Raw genomic sequence first — 22,855 nt, 5'->3', positions numbered from 1 at the left:
TAATTTGTACATAGCACTGTTTTAATTTGCCCTGTAAACCGCCCTGAGTCCCTCGGGAAAAGGGCGGTATATAAATCGAAACAAACAAACAAATAAATAGACGGGAACTTCAATTAGTCTGGACCAATGTCTGAGAAAAGAGTCAGGTATTTAACGTTTAAATGTGCAAGGTATATATGTGAGCAGATAATAAAACAAACAAAAATAAAGTTGTGAGTTTCAGAAACATTGTGTTTGTTACTTAGAGTGGATGTAAAGGGAGTCGTACAGGGTAGCAATTTGTTCAGAGGTTTGCTAGCTTATCCAGAATGCCAAAATCAAATACTTTAACATTTATGAACAAAGAAGAAAAAGGACTGATCTTGTGTAAGGGTGATGTGGATGCTGGCAGCAGAAAGGTATTCTGCAAAACTTTGCTAAACCACCAAAAATCACTAAGCAGTGCCAGGAAAGGGCATAAATATCAATAGCAGTCCATCCTAGCTTTTCAGCATTTATATTTCCCTTTCTCAGGAAATGTTAAAGGTTACCTTGGCTGAGCTTGGCCAGACTTTTGCTGAGGGATATGGAAGGTACATGCAGTACAGGCAAAACATGCCATTCTTCCTAATCTACTTTCTCTCTTCCAAGCCAAGAGAGAGAGGAGGCAGAAGAGAAGGGGAATTATTTAATAGCATGAACAGCCATTTTGATAGAGATAATGTAGCAGACATTTTATAATTGGATTTTCACAAAGCTTGTGACAACAGTTTTACACGGTCCTCTTGAGTAAGCTTAGTAGCTTGAGTCAGGCCACCTCATAGATAAGTAACAAATTAAAGCTCAGTAAACTGGAATAAATGGACACAGTGACATTACTTAGGTAAAAAAGATTATTAGGGCAATTTCTAAAATGAGGCAATTGCTACAGCATGAAGGACAGGAACTCAGTAAAACAGATGTTCAAAATTAAACCAGTAAATTTCTTCTAGATACTTCTTTAACATTTTAGTTCACATTCTGTAACTATGCAAGAATCTGTCTGCAATGTTAATCTATAGCTATGTGAGAAGAAGACAAACCTGGTGTTGCATTGGGCCTCAAATTTCATTCACTGGCCCTGATCTCAATCCCACAGCAGCAATTACTCAACATAGGAAGTTCTATTTAAGGAGCAGGATAAATAGTAACCAATAACACAGAAAATATGGATATAACATTACAAAAATTCCAGACACTTTATATTATCTGTGAGAGATAACTTTACTGATGAAATCTGTTGAATTTTCACTTCAACCAATGCATGCAGGAAGAAACGCAGTAAGGCTTAACTTCCTGGTAGGCAACTGAAATTGCCTCTAGATTGCTTACCCTCAGGATCATATGTCTGAAAGACTCGCCTGGCCTGTTCTGAAGGAGCTTCAGGAGCAACAAGACTCAGATCCTGAAAAAAAAAAATACATAAAATTTAATTGAATCACACTGTCATAGCTATAAGGAAAATAAAGGAAACATAACCTTCTAGAAGCCACTAGAAAAAGTCTGACAAATCTGTATTTTACTATAAAAACATAGCATGAGGTCTTTACATAGATTATCTAGATTTAGATATTTAAAAGATAATTCAGCTACCACACCAAACAGTGGTTAAAGAAGCTTTAAAAATAAATTTTACATAGCCTCCTACCTACACAAGCTTATGAACACACAAGTCCACAAAAATTTTGTGAGCTGATGGAGAAAGAAGTTCTGTTTTCAATGTTGCCCCATTTGTTTCTATGTGGTCCCCTTCTTACTCCTTCTACTCGTTTTACTGCTTCTCCTTCCTCATTCATCTAAACACTATTGCATAAACTGTCTTGCATGTGATCCCTTACAACCTATGGGTTATTAGGAAAATGCTTGAACAGAACATTACTTTAATGAGATCTTGTAAGAAAACAATAGTTTGCAAACCTACCAACTATGCAACATCACAAATGATAATGAATCTTACTATCTCTCTAGCAGATGATTATACTAAACAGATAGCTACAGACTTATTATTTGACAGTCCAGATTAGTATACCAACAAGTGATACCTAAAGCCGTTAGCAATTATTTTTGATTAATATGAATCTCTTAATGCAGGTAAAATGACTTTCTTTGCACTAGAGAACAAAACAGATTATAAATTCCCAAATTGAGGTTTTGAGATTTTCTAACTTTTTTTTTAAAATGTTGAATGGTCAAGGACTGTTGAATTTTTGATGCCCTCTATGCTCAGTTGTTTTTTTGCAGACATTTCATAACTCAACTAAGTAACATCATCAGTGCAAGGGAAATTTGCATCCCCTATAGAAATAGCAAGCAAATAGGGTTTTCTTGCTGTTTATATATAGCAGCTTGCTCTTTGTGCTGATGACTGCAGCTTCTTTCTTTGTAATTGTCTGATTAGGTATTATTTCTTCCCTGATTTTTTACCTGATGCACTGGACATTGAAGCTCTTGCTGTATATCACAAGTGAAAGAAATAGCTTTACAAAACTTCTCTCTCACTAGATTTGTTACATAAAATTTTTATTCTCTCTCATTATAATTGAATAAAGTATTTTTATTGCAAAATACTGAAAGGCAAAATATTCATTCACACTTGGCAGCAGTAATATTTATTGACATGTAAACTTTCCCCAGATGTATTTATTTTATCTTCCAAATCTCCAAACCTCCTGCCAAACACAAGCACTGAGGTTATGCATATTATCATAATACATCCTCAATTCTTTATTTTCTATAGAAGAAATCCTATTTGCTGTTTTCCAATTTCTTTTCAAAGCACACCATATCACAAAGATAAGACATATAGTTTTTCACTCTTTAAATCATATTACTATTCTTACTGTCCATTTTGCTGCCATTTAAATTTAGTTTTCCTTGATAATATAGGTTTATTTTAGGAACTCATGTTTACCCTGGAAGGCAAACACACATAGTCCATTAGTATATTTTAATGAACATTTGTCAGCTGTTTTCATTCTTAGAAATCAAAAACAGCACACACAAACCCTACAGCAACAGAACTGCTGATAGAATTTCCTGGATTCTGTTTTAACAAACCATTTTTAAAAACTTTCTAAATTTCGTTAATCTAAGACTAGGATGAAACTATATACAGTTATGATACAGTACAATATATATGCTATATAAGTGTCAATCCTCCTTGAAGAAGATATTATACAGCCCAGGAAAAATAAAATGTTCAATTAATAGCTTTCTTATTGCTCACTTCAGGCTACAATTCAGGTTAAGTATGGGCATATAGCAAAATAGAAAAATAGTGAGATATGTGTTCAAAAAGTTCTGTACAGCTTGAAACCTTTTCAAATCTATTTCGAACTGTCATAAGATTGAAAAAAGTACACTTAAATTTAAACTTGTTACTAATTCAGTATAATTTAAGGCTATACTGAGTTGAGGCATGCCAAACAACCTCAGTCATTTAGATCAAAGAAGTAGTTGCTATATATAACAAGAGAACTATTCAAGTTTTATATTTTATACATCTTTTCTTCTTAGTGAAGAATTTTTTTTAAAAAAAGTATGGACTTAATTTTATCTTTTATTTATTTCAATGTTATAGCCCTATATTGGCTTAACCCAGTTTACAAAACAACATCATTTAAGGACAGGATTTCAGCAATTAAATATTTTTCATATAAGGGCAGGATTTGATAATTAAATTCACACTGTGCTCAGAGCACAATAGCTAATTGAAATCTAAGACCACAGTGATATAAATTAAATTATTCTTTAATCCTATGGCTATTTAACAGATGATTTTAAAGTCATCTCATTGCACACAGAGCAGCGTCTGTATCAGAATTGCATTTAATACTATATTACAATGTTGAGCACACTCTTGTACTGCAGTGAGTCTTGGACCCTTCATGTGCGGCAGGAGAGAAAGTTGAACACCTTTCATATGCGTTGTCTCCAACGTATTCTTAGCATCACCTGGCATGACAAAGTTCCAAATAGCGCAGTCCTGGAATGTGCTGGAATTTCTAGCATGTATACACTATTGAAACAGTGACATTTACACTGGCTTGGGCATGTCGTAAGAATGGCTGATGGTCGGATTCCGAAAGATCTCCTGTATGGAGAACTAGTGAAGGGAAAGCACCCCAGAGGGAGACCAGAGTTGCGATATAAGGATATCTGCAAGAGGGATCTAAAGGTCTTGGAAATGGACATTAACAGCTGGGAAACCTTGACCTCTGATCGCTCAGCTTGGAGGCTAAAGACACAGCATGGTCTCCTCCAATTCGGAGAGACACTTGTGAGGCAGTCTGAGGCACAGAGGCAGTCCCGGAACCAGCGAAATCTGGGGGCTGGTCAGGGGACAGACTGTATCTGCCCTCAGTGTGGAAGGGACTGCCACTCTCAAATTGGCCTTTTCAGCCACACCAGATGCTGCTTTAGGACCCCTTTCCAGAGCACGATACCATAGTCTCTCGAGACTGAAGGATGCCAAAGAACAATGTTGAAAATGCTAATATGCCATAGCATAATCAAAGTAGTTTAATCTGAAATTATGTGTAATAATGAGCCGTTTGCATAATTCATGTGTTTCTTTTCCGACAGGTAGAAATTTATATTGCAAAATATTCAGTTAAAAATAACATCCAGAATAACTACGCACAAGACTAAGATTTAAAAATATTTTTACATTGTCTCCTTAGTACTTTTCTCTTACTAGGGAGTAATAAAATATTGTGTATATTGGTATACACATTTCAACACAAGGAGACAATGGAAAAAATCAGACTTGTTTCTTACCACTTCAAAAGACAACATGAAATGAATTTGCAAGGTTATTTAATTGCACTTGTAAAGAATGAAACTAAATGCTGTATACAAGAATATATGCAACGTAGGTGGGCAAGTCAGCAGCTGTCAAATACATTACTGTCTACAGAATGATCAAATAGCTAACAGGCGACAAACAGACTAGTAAATTTTTGTTATCCGTATAATTGCACCAGTATTCACAAAGTTTTAACATTTCTTATTTGACATACATTAAGATGCTTCAAAATCAGTTCTAAAACATATAGCAGATTACATAAATGTGAAAAGATGGGTGACTTTTTTGAAGTAAAGTATATACGGTAATACAACAAAACCTATACTAGTTTTTTAACTAGATTTTTAAACAATATACTTTCAGTTCTTTGGATATTGGATACAAAGAATAATGTATTTATAAAAAATAGGATAGGACGATATTGCTTTCATTTCTCAAGTGGTACAAAATAAGTTTGCATCACATCCTCTCTTATTCCTTTTTCAATAGGTCAGTTATTTGTTCGTATTCAAAATGATACAGCTTATATGGTCAAAACATTTTGTATTGTACATTCAGAAGTAGGCAATCTTGATCTGTCTTCAATAAGAAACAACTGTTTATGAAACTTTCTGAATATTGTAGTTCATACACTATGGTATCTACACCTTTTTAAAATATAAAACATTTTGCAGTTATTTCATTTAGCAGTAAACTGCTCAAACCTTGAAAGGAAGTAAACAGAAAACATTTTTCTTCCAAAGGAAAAACAATGAATTCAACCCATTAAGTGTATAAACAATTCTATTTTTATGGTCCATAGTTAATAATGAGTAGTAAAACATTTAGAATTTATACACAATAAAATTAGTTAGAAAAAAATGTAGGTGTGCTAGATTCAGCAACACAGAAATAGCTTTGCTTACTGATCTAATTCTGCCTTGCGTGAACGTATCTTAAAAAATAAACTATAAGGAAGTTTAAAGTTTGGTTTTGATCATGAATACATGTATCATTAATGCTCAAAAACAACAAAGTTCTTTGGTTTTTCTGGAATTCATTATTTTTACTTAATATTTTCCTCATTAAAGTTTCTTGAACTCCCTTAGTCTGATGCTTCTGTTATTTTTGTTTTTCTGCTGGTCATTCTTAGCTTTTCTTTTTAAAAAATCATTCAGTTACTGCAAATTTGATGGGTGCTGAATGATGGAAGATTTAATTCAACATTTAAATAATGTTGAACTGAAGCAAATTTCACCTCTTCGGCTCATAAAAAAACCAAAGCAACACCTGCGGCCGGCATCAACTTCCCTCCATCCAGTGCGCTCCCACAGAGAGGGCCTCCTCAGGGTGCCTCCGATCAAAGAATGTCGACTGGTGGCCCCCAGGGGGAGGGCGTTCTCTGTGGGCGTGCCAGACCTGTGGAACCGCTTGCCGGTTGAGCTCCGGATGGCCCCCGACCTTCGCTCCTTCCGGCGGGATCTAAAAACTTACTTATTTGAGCAATCCGGCCTGGTTTGATGGGGTTGGGGTTTTAACATGGTTTTAATTATTGTATATATCGGGCATAATATTTAATTGTTTTTTAACTTTTGTACTTTGTCTTTTAATACTTATTGCCCTGTACACCGCCCTGAGTCCTTCGGGAGAAGGGCGGTATAAAAATTTAATAAATATAAATAAATATAAATATAAAGCCATTTCTTGTTTTGATGAGCGGTTCTGGATTAAATCAGAACCTTCATTTATTTGCAGCACTGAAAAATCACAGATTATAATACATGTAATATAATACATAACTTTCTAAAAATATCCATGTATAAATTTGTTGTTTCTGAAAAAAATATTACAAAGGGGTTTTGTTTCTTTGCCATACCAAACAATCAAGAATGTTTTGAAGATATTTCAATCATAACAAGCCACATGTTTAAAACATCCTTTAAGTCAAGTAGATTTGGAGAAATATCTTTCATTACCAATCAGCTTTAAAATACAAACACTATTATGTGGAAAAACTATTATACTTTAAGAAAAACTTGAACTGTAAGACTCAAAGAGGATTATTTGGCCCTAAACATTGAAATAAAAAGGGAAGAATCCTACCTTGGCAAAAAAGACTGTAAGATGAGTTTCACTGCCAAGTATCCAAATAGGGAATTTTGGAGACTTCAAATAGGATCCAACCTAAGAAAAACAAGAACATTAAAACAAAACAAAAATGAATTAGCACATTTCTAATAGAGCACATAATGCATATTTCTGTTTCAAAATATTGGTGGGTAAACAAGACTCAGAGTATTCTTAAGGAAATGAACTCTACTTCTGGACACTGGCTTTCTAACTATGACTTAAATTGCATTCCATGAAAAGTATTATAAATCAGGGATGAGAATCAGTTGTTATTTAACTTCTGTACTAAAATAAGAAACAAATATGAAAATGAAAATTCACTATGGCATTTGATAAAGGTATTAGTTTATAACGCTAAGACTCAGATTAAGATCTGATCACGAAACATATTGGATAATTTTGAGCCAGTCTTCTCATACAGCCTTATGTAGCTGACAAAAGTGTTGCTATGAGGTTAAACTGAGGTGAGATATAAATGTCAAGTTGATGGAGTGATTTGTATTGGAATGAAAAAAGATGTTTCAGAACATAGTGAGATGCTTGTATAGCACTTGTCAGCAATTCCTTAAAACAATCTTTTTCCTGGATCATGCAACAACCCTTCACAGCTGTAATACAATCTTAGGAAAAGATATGTTTGGTTTAAAGAGTTGCCAGCAGATAGTACCTGTATCCCTACATGTTTCAGAAATACATTTTCTGCTCTGCAGTCGAAGCAGCACATATACCTAATAAATGTTAATGGCTGACTTCTGGTATATTAAACAGAGTTAAGCATGCAACAAAAAAAGCAATTTCCAATTGGGAATATTCTGAGGTATTTTTTTTTAAACTCCCATTTATATCCCGCCCTTCTCCGAAGACTCAGGGTGGCTTACAATCTAAAGCACAATGTGCTTAGCAATATACTTCATTCTATGTATATACCTGCTTATTAGGGCTTTCAGGGGGGCCCAAGCGGCATTTTTACTAAGTCAGCTTATTGCCCCCAACAATCTGGGTCCTCATTTTACCTACCTCAGAAGGATGGAAGGCTGAGTCAACCTTGAGCCTGGTGGGATGCGAACCTGCACTAATAGCAGGCAGCTGGTGTTACTTAAGGAGGCATTAGCCCACTGCTCCACCAAGGCTCTTTTAACACTTTTAACTACTGAAGCAGTGAATGCTTCTCTTAAAGAAGAAAACTGTAAATTTAAAATAAATATATATATTTGTAAATATATAGAATTCTAATTTGATATAGAACTCTTAATTTTATATCATTCATGCTTATATGCCATATTCAAATACTACAAAAAGTCCAAATATAGTATTGTATTAATTTCTTGAATGCAGAACTAAAGAAATTTGATGTTGGTTTAGATGAAATAAATGTATATATTTAAGAGGTGAATGGGTATAATTTGGGCATTAGACAGTGGTATTTCACAGGAAACTACTGACATAGCCACAACAAATAACCAAATCAAGCAGTATCTTTGTGGATAGAGTCAAAAACTTAAAGGGAGCATCTAGGAAGGCAAGTTTATAATTTGTGTAAAAATTATGTAATTGTATCTTATATAAGAAATTTAAGTTAACACTGGACAATGCTTTCATTCATTAGAGATAAGTGAACTATTTTTTCAGTAACATAATTCATCCGTCATGCTTTCACATGACAGGCTTTAAAAAGCTTACCTTACAGTATCTCAGAGATTCCATAAGTGTCAAAAAACCAACAGCTCCTTGTTTATTAATTCCAAGTAATTCTGAAAAGAAACAACATTCCTGTATTAGATTATTCAAAGTCTGATTCATAGTTCTTTTTCTTACTTAAACTACACCATGAAATTTTGTTCTATATTAACAAAGTGAATGGCAAACAGAAATATATAGGGGTAATACAACTGAAATAATCAATATTAAAATAATATTTCTTCCTATTTTAAGTATTGTTTATGTTTAATGAAATAAAGATAGACAAATACATACTAACTGAAAAGCACACATCTGAAAAGGACTGCCCAACTGAAGGATCAGAACAAATTCTTATGAATTCAAGAAACTCAGCTAGAATACAAAGGAAACTAAGCTAAACTGACTAAAAATTGTTATCTTTAAGCAATTTCACAATTTTTGAAAACACCTATCACATTTATTTGGTACAAGTTTGCAGGATCTCAGTAAAGAAGCTCACACATCTAACACAGAAAAAAATTAAAAACTAATTGGGCAAAAGTATTATTTCTCAGGGACTGCCTATGGAAATGGTAACAGAGGACACAACAACTCTTTTTAGCAAGAATCATAATTTTATAATAGTTATAATTTAAAGTTTGTGGGGTTAAATAAAGCAGGGATATAAAATTTCCATTTGAAGATCATTTCAACCAAACCCAAAACTAGAACTGATAGCAGTAGATCGTTTTATTCATTTAACTTAGCTTTTATAAAAATAATTCTGAATTGCCCACTCTGTGTCCTAAAAGGTAAGCTGTCTTCTCAACAATGTATTCCTTTCCATTGCCTATAATACGTATTCCTTTTTGTAAGAATCTGCTCTTTAAAACATACAGATAAATAATTCCTTCACATCTATCCCCAAGGACTAATATGAGAGGGAATCTAACCAATCCCTTTAAATCCCATATATATATATATATATATATATATATATATATATATATATATATATATATATATATATATATATATATATATATATATATATATATCACTGCTTTCCTGTTATAGAAATGAACTGTTTGCTTTCAAAAGTTCTAAAAATCATCATCTAATGTATTTGGCTACAACTCCACTATCCAATCCCTATTGCCAGTTAGTGTAGACTATATTGAGACACAGGGGTGTCAAACTCAATTTCACTGAGGGCCGCATCAGCATTGCGGTTGCCCTCAAGGGGCTGGGTGGGCATGGCCTGGGTGGGCGTGGCTGGAGTGTGTATGGCCTACTGGGTGGGCATGGCCAGCTCTACATCGTTCGCATCAAGGGTGCCTATGGGGGCCTGGGCAGGAGTGGGACAGATCTGAGGGTCTCTGGCAGAAGGAGAGTCTCTGGCCCAGGGCCAAGGCAGTTGGGGCCGTTCCCTCACTGTTTCCAAGATGGCTTCGCAGGCCACATGAAACCACTTCGCAGGCCAGATCCGGCCCCTGGGCCTTGTGTTTGACATGTCTGAGATAGGCAGTCCATTGTGTGATTTTACACGCTATTCTATTATTCCTCTAAATTTCAATTTCTTATTTAGATGTTATTTAATATTGTTAGCAGAGATATTAGCAAAATATTCTCAAGCTGTTTTTAACACAGATTTGAAACCCATTTCACTGAAGATCCTTCCTTATGATTTATCAAACTGCTGACCACTAGCTTTAGAAAGGTTGAAACAGATATTAAAAATGGTGGTGGAGGGAAAGGGGGAGAGAGAGATAGAGGGAGGGAGGGAGGGAGAAACTGCTTCATTTATTTGGTTAAGATATTACATAATATGTGTAATATGTGCACTGGCCTTTTTATGCTATAATAATATATAAAATACGTGATGAAAAATCAACAGCCGAAGACTTGAAACAAGTAGGGCTGTTCACAAACACATTAATCCCACTGGTTTGTTTTCTATCACCAGAGCCTAAGATGCCAGAAAAATTAAACAGCTGTAACGAGCAATAGCAACATAGTTTCTGGCTAATAATCACCAAAATAAAAATATATTCAAGAATATCAATGGAAATTAAATGCTTTATAAAAATACAGAAAGGGTCTAAACCAACAGTCCTGTTCCTAGTAACATTTCAGTTTATACACCTAGGTCTCAGGCTTAAAGACTGGACCAAAAGGTACACATATGCCATAGAAGTATATATGTACTGTAAGGAATAAAACTTTAGAAGCATGACATACAACAGATTTAAAGAGATTTTATCATTTTATCATTTTGCTCTAGAAATATTGCTTGGATGCTGTAGAAAAATATACTAGGACAAATGCTATTTTACATTCTATTTCAATTTTTCCACATTGTTATTTCAAGCTCTTTCTTTCAAACATAGAACAACATAGAATCATAGGTTTAAATCTTCCAATAATAAGTTAATCAAATTGCAGCACATGGCAATACATGCAATATCCACTTGGTTAAAACAAAAAGTGATATGGGGATTAAACTTTCATTCAGACATGGTCACGAGGCTAAATTTAGGGAAAGAATCTGATATAGTTTTCAGCAGCATACTATCACAGCAATTTGATTGCATAAAAACACTTTTAAGGATCCAATTTTAATACATTTAGCAACTAACTCTTTCATTTGCATACACAATTAATAATCAAACAGCAGTTCATTATCTTCTGATGATTTCTAAAAGTTTAGTATTTTTTTCTTTAGCAGCTACTTCCATCTTGTGGATTAAAAAACATACTGCACATTTATTGGCAGGATACAAGTAATCCTCAACTTACAACTACAATTAATCCTAAAATTTTAATTATAAGTCAAGCCACTATGTACTAGACTCAATTTTATGACCATTTTTACTCATTACGTGAATCATCAGTTGTTAAATGAATCACATGGCCATATATCCAAATCCAGCTGATCCAATGGGTGTTTTTTTTGCCAGAAAATGGCAAAAGGTCACAAAATATGATCATTTGAACATGGGACACTGCAACTGGTTGCACACGTGAGCCAGCTGCCAAGCGTTCAAAATGTAATCATGAGACCAGGTAGGTGGTGAAGCGGTTTTTTACTTCAAGAATGGGTTTTAAATAACTTTTTTTTAGTTCATTGTAACTTCAGCTGGTCATTAAGTATCAGTCATATCAAGGAATATCCGTAACCTATAGTCTGAAATACAACAATTGCTGAAAAATGAGCAAACATTTACTTATATTCCAATATATGTCTGTCTGTCTGTGTGCATGTGTATGTACTAAAAATGCTCAAATTGCTAGACAAAATTGAACTTATCTCTCATGTTAGTTCTAAAAAACTATGTATGTCTGCTTTATTGATTATACAAAATATGTAGTTTGTATAGACTACATCAAATTGTAGATAGCTCTTAATAGGAAGAATTTCTAAGATGACCAAGAAACATTGCAAAAGCAATTAAATAGTTTAAAATTGGAAAACGGATAAAAAAAGAGTGAAAAAAATTGGTAAAGGAGCAAAATCCTGGTTGCACCTAATGTAAACGGTAGGAACCTATTTAGGGAAGTATTCCTTTCAGTTTTGGAGTCCAACCTGCAATCCAATTTTTTGAGATCAGAAAAAAAAAGTGTTGCATCACCTTTGGCAAGAAAGTAGAGTGATTATTTAATGTTATATTTTTCTTTTTAAGATCAAAGATATCTCCAGGCTGTAAGATTAAAATCTAATAGGATGAATTAAATGTATCTTTGGAAGGAGGGACCTCAGGGCTATTTGCAGTATGGCCTGTCACTTTAAGCTATTTCTATCTAGCTTAATTGTTATTACAATCTAATTTTAGATGAAAATAGCTTAAAACACCGGGTCAAGCTGAAACGTCAGGGAACCACCATGAAGAATACATTCTACACACAAGGGTAATATAGCGGTTTAATAAAATTATGATTTTCTATGGTATACAATTCATTTAAACATTTTATTGATGTTCAATTATTATTTCTAGCTTTTTAAGCCTGAAATAAAATCTTATGGAAAATGAGCTTATAATAATACCTGTCCAGAATGTTGTGAAAATAAGCTTGACTGCATACCTATAGGGATTATCAGTAGGAAACACTCATTAAACAGAAACATTTGATCATTCCAATTAATGATCAGGATTAATTTATCTGAATTGCATGCAATTCAAATTCAAAGCAAAGGCTATAAATAGGTTTCCTTTACTCAATATTACTATAAGGCAAATCAAATGTGTACTTACTCATTCCTGAGCATTCCCTGTCTCCATCCCAAACATTAGATACTGCAAATCCCGTCAGGAGAAGATTAATTAAACTTTGGCTTAAAAAGCAGAAGAAAAGGTTTTTGATAATTGCACTCTTGCTTTTTGCTAAAAACAGTTTAGATATTTTAACTACTCACTCAACTTCATATTAAAACAATATCCTGTGCATAAACCTTTTTGAATAGCCAAGACATTCATTTTAGATTACAAGGCAATAAAGAATTTTACATACAACTTTGTAAAAGTTACTTACAAGTAATAAATATTATATAAAAAGCTAGTTTCATGTATTTTTTTTTCAATTGATGATTATTACAGTTTTTAAGAAGAGACTGGACAGCCATTTGTCTGAAATGGTATAGGGTTTCCTTTGAGCAGGGGGCTGGACTAGATCAGGGGTGTCAAACAGCCGGCCCACGGGCCGGATGCATCATGCCAAAACTGCACCCACCCCAGCTCTGGCAATGGGGAAAAAGTTGTGATATGTTGCGACACATCACGTGATGTGGTGAGTTGGACTAGACATAGTTGGACTAGATGATCTCCAAGTTCCTTCCTATTATTATTATTATTATTATTATTATTATTATTATTATTATTATTATTATTATTAATTATTATTATTATTATTGCTATTTCTAAAATAACATTTGTTCAGTCACTAGTTTAAGGAAGATAGAAATAACAAAGCTTACCTTCCATGACCATAAACAGGATCTATCAATGGTTCAGCTGTATCTTCAATTTCATTTTTTATATTTTCAATGCCCTTAAAAATTATAGGATAATAGCCACACATTTGTGCTAAGAAATATATTTTTCCCAATTCTTTAGCATGCATATGTAATAGTTTTAGCTAAGCTGTTGTGACTGAAAATTCAAACAAGTGACTTACCTTGTTTATTTTCCCCACATAAATTAATTGCCAATTAATACTATCCTATTCAATATCCTCTTCTATTGTGGTATAAAACTAAAAGCCACTTCAACTCATTTCAGAATCTCTCAAGAAAATCCAGACTGTATAAAATACCAAAGCCTCCATATTTTTGAGCAAAGACTTTTAAAATTCAGCATATATACAAGTACTATTACTCTTTAAAATAAAGTGAATGTTATTCTGTTCATCTTAAGTGGAAAAAATACATAATATATTTAAAATATTCTTTAATATTCTTCCTCTAACCAAACCTATTATAATAATTTCAGAAATAAACTTAAAAGAACTAGCAAAAACTAGAACCTACAACTATATAAACACACACATACATATGCTTGTGCTAGAAGCCTATCTCATATAATTTAATGAAGCTGTTTTCGAGGTTCTAAAATAAACATTAAATTCTGTTTCTAGAGTGTCATCAACATTTTATTTTAAAAACACACCTTAGTAAGTATCACAGAATACAGAAAAAGTAGCACTCCAAATTTATTTGCCCACATTGCGTGGTGCTTCCAAACTGCATCTTTGAAATCAGAAAAGTTGGCATATGAACACTTGCTAAAGATTAAAAACAAAAAGTCAGTTAGACATTCAAAAGGCATTTAGTACCTGTGATTAATGTATTTGCAAGATAACTAAGAGCAATTGTCTATTGAGAAAAACAGTGGTTATAGCAGTTATTCATTATTAGTGATGTCAATATAGCATAATAAATCAAAATTTTAGAAGCATATTTAAGATTTCACATCTTTATAGAGAAAATGGGTATGTTATTAAAATCTTCACTATGTTTATACATACTACATTTAATATGTGAAATTAGGGACTTTATAGAAAGCCTAGGTGATTTATAGAACATTAAAATGAGATGTCAAAGTATGAAAACACTTAATATTTCACATATTTCTATGCATTCTACGCAATGCCAAAAGGCAATCCTGCAAAGTATAAAATACTCCCACTAAAATGCCATTCTAGCCTTCCTTATTGCAACAAATAGTGGTATTTTCAAGACTGGTATTTTTCTTTTCTTTTTTTTTCAGTAAGAAAGTCCTGTAATTTATTTTGCATCTCTCTTTCATCTTCATATACATCTTTTAAATAAACCCTAACCCTAATAATTTTCATGACTCTTTTCATACTTTGTTCAAATAGTTGTCATTCTGCATAATGCATATATATTATATACAACACCTAGGGAAAGTATATAGCATATTAAAATAACAGACATTTCATATTTTCCTAAAAATGTCATGCATTCTATAGATTTCCTAGGCATTTTATACAATGCCAGCTTTTCACACATTACCAGTAACATATACTGTTGCAAGAAAAAGTATGTGAACCCTTTGGGATTACGTGGTTTTTTACATGAATTGGCCATAAAATGCGCTCTAAACGTCATGTAAGTCACAACAATAGAAAAACACAGTCTGCTTAAAATAATACTACACAAACATTAGCTGTTGTCATGTTTTAATTGAACATAAGATGGAAACATTCACAGTGCAGGGTGGAAAAAGTATGTGAACCTTTGGACTTAATAACTGGTTGACCCTCCTTTGGCAGCAATAACCTCAACCAAACGTTTCCTGTAGTTGCAGATCAGACCTGCACAACGATCTGGAGTAACTTTGGACCACTCCTCTTCACAAAACTGTTTCAGTGTAGCAATATTCTTGGGATGTCTGGTGTGAATCACTCTCTTAAGGTCATGCCACAGCATTTCAATCGGGTTGAGGTCAGGACTCTGACTGGGCCACTCCAGAAGGCGTATTCTGTTCTGTTGAAGCCATTGTTTTGTTGAATTACTTGTATGCTTTGGGTCACTGTCCTGTTGCATCACCCATCCTCTGTGGAGCTTCAGTTGGCAGACAGATGGTTGTACGTTTTCCTGCAAAATGTCCTGATAAACTCTGGAATTCATTTTCCCATCAATGACAACAATCCGTCCAGGCCCTGAGGCAGCAAAGCAGCCACAAACCATGATGCTCCCTCCACCATATTTTACAGTGGGGATGAGGTTTTGATGTTGGTGTGCTGTGCCTTTTTTTCTCCACACATAGTGTTGTGTGTTTTTCCCAAACAACTCAATTTTGGTTTCATCTGTCCACAGTATATTTTGCCAGTAGTGCTGTGGAACATCCAGGTGCTCTTTTGCAAACTTCAAACGTGCTGCAATATTTTTTTTGAACAGCAATGGCTTCCTCCATGGTGTCCTCCCATGTACTCCATTCTTGTTTAATGTTTTCCTTATTGTAGATGTGTCAACAAAAATGTTAGCATGTGCCAGAGATTTCTGTAGGTCTTTAGCTGACACTCTAGGATTCTTCTTTACCTCATTAAGCATTATGCGCTGTGCTCTTGCAGTCATTTTTACAGGACGACCACGCCTAGGGAGAGTAGCAACAGTGCTAAACTTTCTCCATTTGTAGACAGTCTGTCTTACTGTGGACACAAGAACATCAAGGCTTTTGGAGATACTTTTGTAACCCTTTCCAACTTCATGCAAGTCAACAATTCTTGATCGTAGGTCTTCTGAGAGCTCTTTTCTGCAAGGCATGGTTCACATCAGACTGTGCTTCTTGAGACCAGTAAACACAAAACAGGTGTGTGTTTTTAAAGGGCAGGACAGCTGTCAGCAACACATCCAATATCATCACACTGGTTGGAGTCAAGATTGGCTCACTCCTGGCTCCAATTAGCTCTTGGAGAAGTCATTAGGCTAGGGGTTCACATACTTTTTCCACCCTGCACTGTGAATGTTTCCATCTTATGTTCAATTAAAACATGACAACAGCTAATGTTTGTGTAGTATTATTTTAAGCAGACTGTTTTTCTATTGTTGTGACTTACATGCCGTTTAGAATGCATTTTATGGCCAATTCATGCAAAACTCCACGTAATCCCAAAGGGTTCACATATTTTTTCTTGCAACTGTATATTGTAAATGAATGCATATATATATATGAATAAAATTTATAGGTTGCCAAATTCATAATGACTTTAGGCAGTACACAAATTAAAAACAGATTCAATACAATAAAAATTAAAAAGCACATTCTTCCTAAACTAGCACCTGGATAAACAATGAAGTCTTCATGGTCCATTTAAAGCAGGGATATCAACCCTGGGAACTTTTAAGACTTGTGGACTCCAACTCCCAGAATTCTTCAGCCAGCCATGCTGGTTGAGGAATTCTGGGAATTGAAGTCCACGAGTCTTAAAGTTGCCAGGGTTGGAGACCCCGGATTTAAAGGATGTCAGGTTGGAGCAATACTAGCCTTCAGAGTACTCTATTTCAAAGAGCAGGTGCCATGGTAGAAAAGACACCTCATCTGACACCCATCAGATAATGGGAACCAGAGCCTACCCATTGGCTCAGATCTTAACCAATGAGCAGAAACAATGGGAGAAAAGCAGTCCATCACACAGCTAGGCATATACCCAACTGAAGGGCTCTATAAGTCACAGTAAGTACTTTGAACTGTAGTTGGAAACTTATTGATAACCAGCATGGCTCACACAACAGAAACACCACCAATAACATTTAATCTTATTATTACTATTGAATTTATTTGCTGTCTATCTCGTGGATTGAGGCGACTCAGTGGCTTTAATAATTTTTAAACTTGTAAAACTATTGAGCAAAAATAACTTTGATACAAAAAAATTATAGGCCCTGAAGTCTGCATACTTAACACTCTTTCCTCTCTATTTCAAAAATTCATGTAAAATCCCAAGTATTATTTCATACTACTCCTAACAGTATGTTTCTTTCTGGTCTTTAAAGCAGCAGGTTGCATGAGCTTAAGCCGGTTTGATCTTGATACTCAGCTACATGGGATAAAACAATACTAAACTTATATCTTAAAATGATAATTTTGAATATTTTAAGAGCTGCAACATGTTACTTACTGCATTAGTGCATGAAATCGTTCAAAGCCAAATTCTTCAACAGCCAAGGCAGCTATATACAAGAAATACTTTTTAGCACTAAACACAACCAAAAGTGGCACAAGAAACACACAGCAAGCTGGAGTACTTTCAAGTTTTTCATAATGAAAATTCATCCCCCACCTTCTTTCAGTACAACTTCTGTCACATTGTACATGCCAGTTTAATGTAATTAAGAGACAATATTGCTAAGATTACAAAATCACTGAATTTCAACTGCTTTGCAAACTAACCAGAGTCAGTTTGACATGAATTATGAAAACTACTGAAGGAAAGTCATCAAGCACGATAAAAGGGTAACTTAGAATAATTTGGATTTCAGAACAGAATTAGTGTAACAAGGCTGTTGTTTCACTATAAAAGAGCAAACTAGGAGCATGCATCTTTTAAGAAATATTTTGCCTTTTTTAATAAGTAACCAAACAGTAGAAAAAAATGCTACATTTAGTGCCCTTCCAATTCAAACCTTTTACCAACTTTTCTCACTTTTTGATAGAAAAATTAAAGGGAGTTTCACAATGTAACCAATGTCTAATCAGTTTAAAAGTTGGAATAGATTTACTTAGTTACTGAATTTCATAAGCAATGAAAATAAGCAAATTAGGGGTATATTAACAGTTAGATTAACATAACAGTGTTGTACCTATTATAAATATGCTAAGTATTTATTTAATTAAATTTATTGACCATCCATCTTACCACAAAGGAACTCTGGGCAGTGTACAATAAATATCCAAAGAATGATTGTAGATATTGAATTTTATAAAAAGAATTTTACTTGTGATAAAAAACAGCTGCAAGTCAGATATTAAATAACAAAAAAATCATCTTATATTAAGCTACTTGATTAATAAAAAAAATATAATGTAAAGCTTTGTGTAACAAATATATTTTAAACAATAACTAAGCATAAACAATAACCTTTAATTAAAAGTATTTATATACTGTATATATTGCACCAAAAAAAGTAAATATCTGAACCTATAAGCCTGCATTTTATAGTCAATATAAAACAAACAAATCAAGCAATCCTTATATAAACTGTTATCAATTTCACTGAGCCTGAACTAAGTGCAATAGCATAGAATAGAGAGAAACAATGGAAAGAGGAAAATACCATAGAAATCAAAGTCTTGCATTAAACAAGAGCTTAGTCACTGTAAGCTGATTCATATTTATTTAATAATATGAACAGACAAGTATAAGTATAAGAAATGAAAAATATCAATTTTTGCATTTACCAGTTCCAATATATTTTACTACTAGAATACGTTTTGTAATTACATTTTTTGTTCCATGAGAAGTATGTATCAGAATGAGAATAACCACTGCTTCTTAACTAATTCCTTTTAAATGGGAAGAAGCGACAAATCATAAAGGTATTCCAGCAATTATGAATAAAGCATTGAATAGGAAAGTAGTTGCTCAGCATTTTTTTTCTCAGCACCACTTGTTATGTATCATGGAGCAGTATCATTTTACTGACAAATTTATTTTATCAGAACAATGTCCCTTCATCTCAAATTTAACTTAAATGAGCCTTAATGTGATGGATTGATATAAATGGGCTGCATACATCACCTGTGTTACTAACATTAATGCAAAAAGGAAATCTAATTTACTATGTGAATAAGCAGTGGCCTTCTTTGCCAACCTATTTTAGACCCAAGAAATAAAACTATACTCTAATCAGGTGGTGCTAATTTTTTTTCCAAATAAAATCTGAGTTACAATGAAATAGCCACATATTTAAATTTTCTTTTTCATATTCCTGTGCTAATATAAATGGCCCCATATATGAAAAGAAAATGATTCTTTCTCTAGCATTTTGTCATTAAACATCAAGTATTTTGCAAAGTAGTTAAAAGAGAATATTTAAGTGCAGGTACTCCTCAATGTCTGACTGTAATTAAGCCTGGAATTATGGTTGCGAGTTTCGATGATTGTTAAGAAGGTTACCACATGACCATGCCCTATTTTATGTTTTTAGAGTGTTTTTAGAATGTCATGTTCATTAACCAACCCCATTCTCCCCCAATAAGCATTTTCTGCTGGAAACTAGCAAAGACACCTAGTCATGTGACCACAAGATGCTGCAAATTGTCATAAATATGACCCAGTAGCCAAGCTTCCACAATGTGAACATACGATCACAGGGAATAGACTGTGGCCATTGGAACTTTGTAATCAGATCGTAATGAGGATGTCGGTTGAAACCTCAGTCACTAAATCACCAGTTGCTAAGCAAGGGCTAACTATAAATCATTTAAAGCTTTTAGAATCTTATCAAACATTCCTTCACTATAAAATGGCTAGCAGTCTTCATGAGTCAGTAACCTGAAAATAAAGTTACATGTTTTCATATTCACTCATGTATTTTAACAAAATATACATTCCTATAGGCTTAAAAAAGGCATTAAATATTTTAGTGGTGAACAAATTACATGGACTTAATGATATATTAATGATATATTAAGTTAGGTTTTGCATGAAAACATTAAAGGACTCTACATTCTAGATAAGATGGGTATTCTTTGACAGCAGCAACTAGTCTGAAAACATTCTATCTAACCAAGAGTTTTGTTTTTGATGCACTTGTACAGGTGGCAACATATTTAGTTTTCACAACTTCATTAGGTTAAAACAGAATAAAAAATGAGCAAACAGGAAGTGCCACAGCCTAGCCCAGGGGTAAGCAACCTTGGCTCTTTTATGAATCATGGACTTCAACTATTTCTGTGAATTCACCTTCACCATTTTTTCTGAGTGCTTAATTTAACATTATATCTGCATCCATATTTGTATATTATTGATATATTACTAAAGTTTTAGGTTATGCACATTGCATATCAAGCATATTCTAATATTAGAAAAGATAATTGAATGTGTTCAAGAAAAAGAGGTTTGGATATATCCTTCAAGACCACATTTGCTATCTATAGATTGTCTAGATTGTTTTTAAAAAGTTTAAGCAATAATGAATTACCTGACTTATTTGGATCCAATCTGATTCAGTCAGAATGTCAACAATATAAATACCGCAACCTACTGTACGTCTATCAAACTTAGACTACTAGGGGTAACGGACAAAATTATCTGTAGAACCATGTTAAATAATCCTATATCTTAAAAAATAAATTTTGTATAAAAAGCACAAAGTATCCCTGAATCATATTACAAAAAGTATCTTACATGATTGCTCCTCTTGATGGCTTGACTCTGCTGAACTTTCAGAAATATTAGCAGTATCTTCTACAGGATTTCCTCTTTGCCATGTTGCCAAACAGTATGACTCTGAATTATCAGAGCAGGTCATTTCCAAAATTTCACATAATGCATAACAAAGGAGATTTTTTTGCTCTTCTTCTGAAATATTCAAAGTCAGAACAGATAGATTTTTGACCAGGGACTTTCATGCAAAACATGTAGCAACATTCTTTGTACAATCTATTCTTGATTCTTCCTCAAATCCCAGCAGGTTCAAGACAATTTAGAAAAAGAATTGACAATCAATGACTTTGAATTTCATCCATTTCTTGGAAGCTATCTAGTACTTTGTCATTTCAAATTTCTAAGCTGTTTAAAATATTGGGCACGACAAGGAGCTATTTGGAAATTAAGTGTTCTCATCCAGTTCAGAGCAATAGGAATCAACCTTGATATACCTTGAACTCTTGCAATTCCCTCTACTTCAGCTTTTTCTATCAAGAATAGTCAAGAAGAAAAGCAGTTAGGTTAAATAAGTAAGGATATATTGATTTGGTTAGACTGATCTAAACTGTAGTTATTATATCATATATCACATATATATCATATCATCTCACTACAATTTGGATCAGTTAGACGGCATCCTGGAATAAACCAGTGGCAAACAATACTTCATTATCTTTAAATGTGTCAATAAAGGCAGTTTAGATTAGCCAGTTGGATCCAATATAGAGTTTAAATCAGACAGTAAATGCATCTCTTCCATTCCTTCAACAATGCCAGAGAAGATGAGAGTTTGTTCTCAGTCATTCCTTTTAGCCCAACCCATCTCACAGGGTTGTTATGTGGGGAAACAGAAGGAAGATGTGTGGGATATGTTTTCCGCCTTGGTAAAAATAATAAAGGCAAGGTACAAATAAATAAGTAGCCAGGTGTTTTTATCCCTTCTGAACTTAGTGGTCAATAAGTCCTAGCATTCCAGTTGGAACAGAAGTGTATAAATTTCTGATGGTTGCTTAATTTGTATGTTATCTCATTCTGCAGGATTGGGTTTCCTAAATTCTATTTTTAAGTTTAATGTTACCATTCCATTTTTAAAATCATCAGCAAATGCATAATCTTCTCAGAATTATGCAGATTAATAAGCACTGATTATAAATAATAACTACTGTTTGGTTTAGCACATATTTTGCAACTACGGCATTATAACCCTCTTGGAGATGTAGGTTTGTAGTTACCTTGACACTGTCTCCAGGTAGATTTCTCACCAGTAAAAAGCTTCTTCAGAAGGAATGCCTTGTAATAAAGATAATACTGACATATCACAAATGTATTATTTGATCTTCAGTGGTGCAAAGAGTTTCCATTTTCAACATTGGTTTAATATTTTTCAGGGGGAATATTTATAAATATTCCCAAATACTGAAGACGTGTTCCCTTATGCAATTAAAGAATTTACTATTTTAGCTCCATGTCATTTAACAATTACAGATACCTGAATATATCACTGCATATTTAACAGGATTCTGAACAAAGTGTAATCCCTTTTGTCATACATTCTACTCTAACTTGAAAAAATAGGAAGCTTTTCATGTCAAGTAAGGGATTCAGAAACACTTCCCCCAGCCCGCTTAGCAAAAATGTACACAACAGCATCTCCCAAATGTTGGAAGTGTTCTGAAGAGATAGGCACATACTTCCACACGTGGTGGTCTTGCAGTAAAACACAAAAATTTTGGAGAATGATTTGGATTTGGCTGAAAGAAATATTGAAACAAGATCTGGAGTTTAGTCCAGAACTTTTCTTGTTGGGAATCACGAAAGAGAAATACCCTAAAGATGTGCTATACTTAACGATCCATATTATCACAGCAGCTA

The 22,855-nt window shown here is 33.8% G+C and overlaps 1 protein-coding gene across 2 annotated transcripts in view; it reads right to left on the bottom strand.

The window, feature by feature from the left end:
• The window catches only part of MINDY3 (MINDY lysine 48 deubiquitinase 3), a 41,171-nt gene that overhangs the window by 9,581 nt on the left and 8,735 nt on the right, over nt 1–22,855 (bottom strand). For both annotated transcript variants that reach the window (XM_083376503.1, XM_083376504.1), the window contains exons 4-12: nt 22,216–22,273; nt 20,963–21,136; nt 17,732–17,783; nt 14,257–14,371; nt 13,566–13,639; nt 12,847–12,926; nt 8,615–8,685; nt 6,908–6,988; nt 1,351–1,423 (exon numbers count right to left, since the gene is read on the bottom strand). In XM_083376503.1, coding sequence (XP_083232629.1) covers nt 1,351–1,423; nt 6,908–6,988; nt 8,615–8,685; nt 12,847–12,926; nt 13,566–13,639; nt 14,257–14,371; nt 17,732–17,783; nt 20,963–21,136; nt 22,216–22,273 — 778 coding nt within the window. The remainder of the gene's footprint in view (nt 1–1,350; nt 1,424–6,907; nt 6,989–8,614; nt 8,686–12,846; nt 12,927–13,565; nt 13,640–14,256; nt 14,372–17,731; nt 17,784–20,962; nt 21,137–22,215; nt 22,274–22,855) is intronic.

The sequence above is a fragment of the Vipera ursinii genome (genome assembly GCF_947247035.1).
Source record: "Vipera ursinii genome assembly, chromosome: Z".
In the NCBI taxonomy this organism is placed as follows: Eukaryota; Metazoa; Chordata; class Lepidosauria; order Squamata; family Viperidae; genus Vipera; species Vipera ursinii.
The sequence above is the reverse complement of the archived record's forward strand: the minus strand, read 5'-3'. Positions and strand labels throughout refer to the sequence as shown.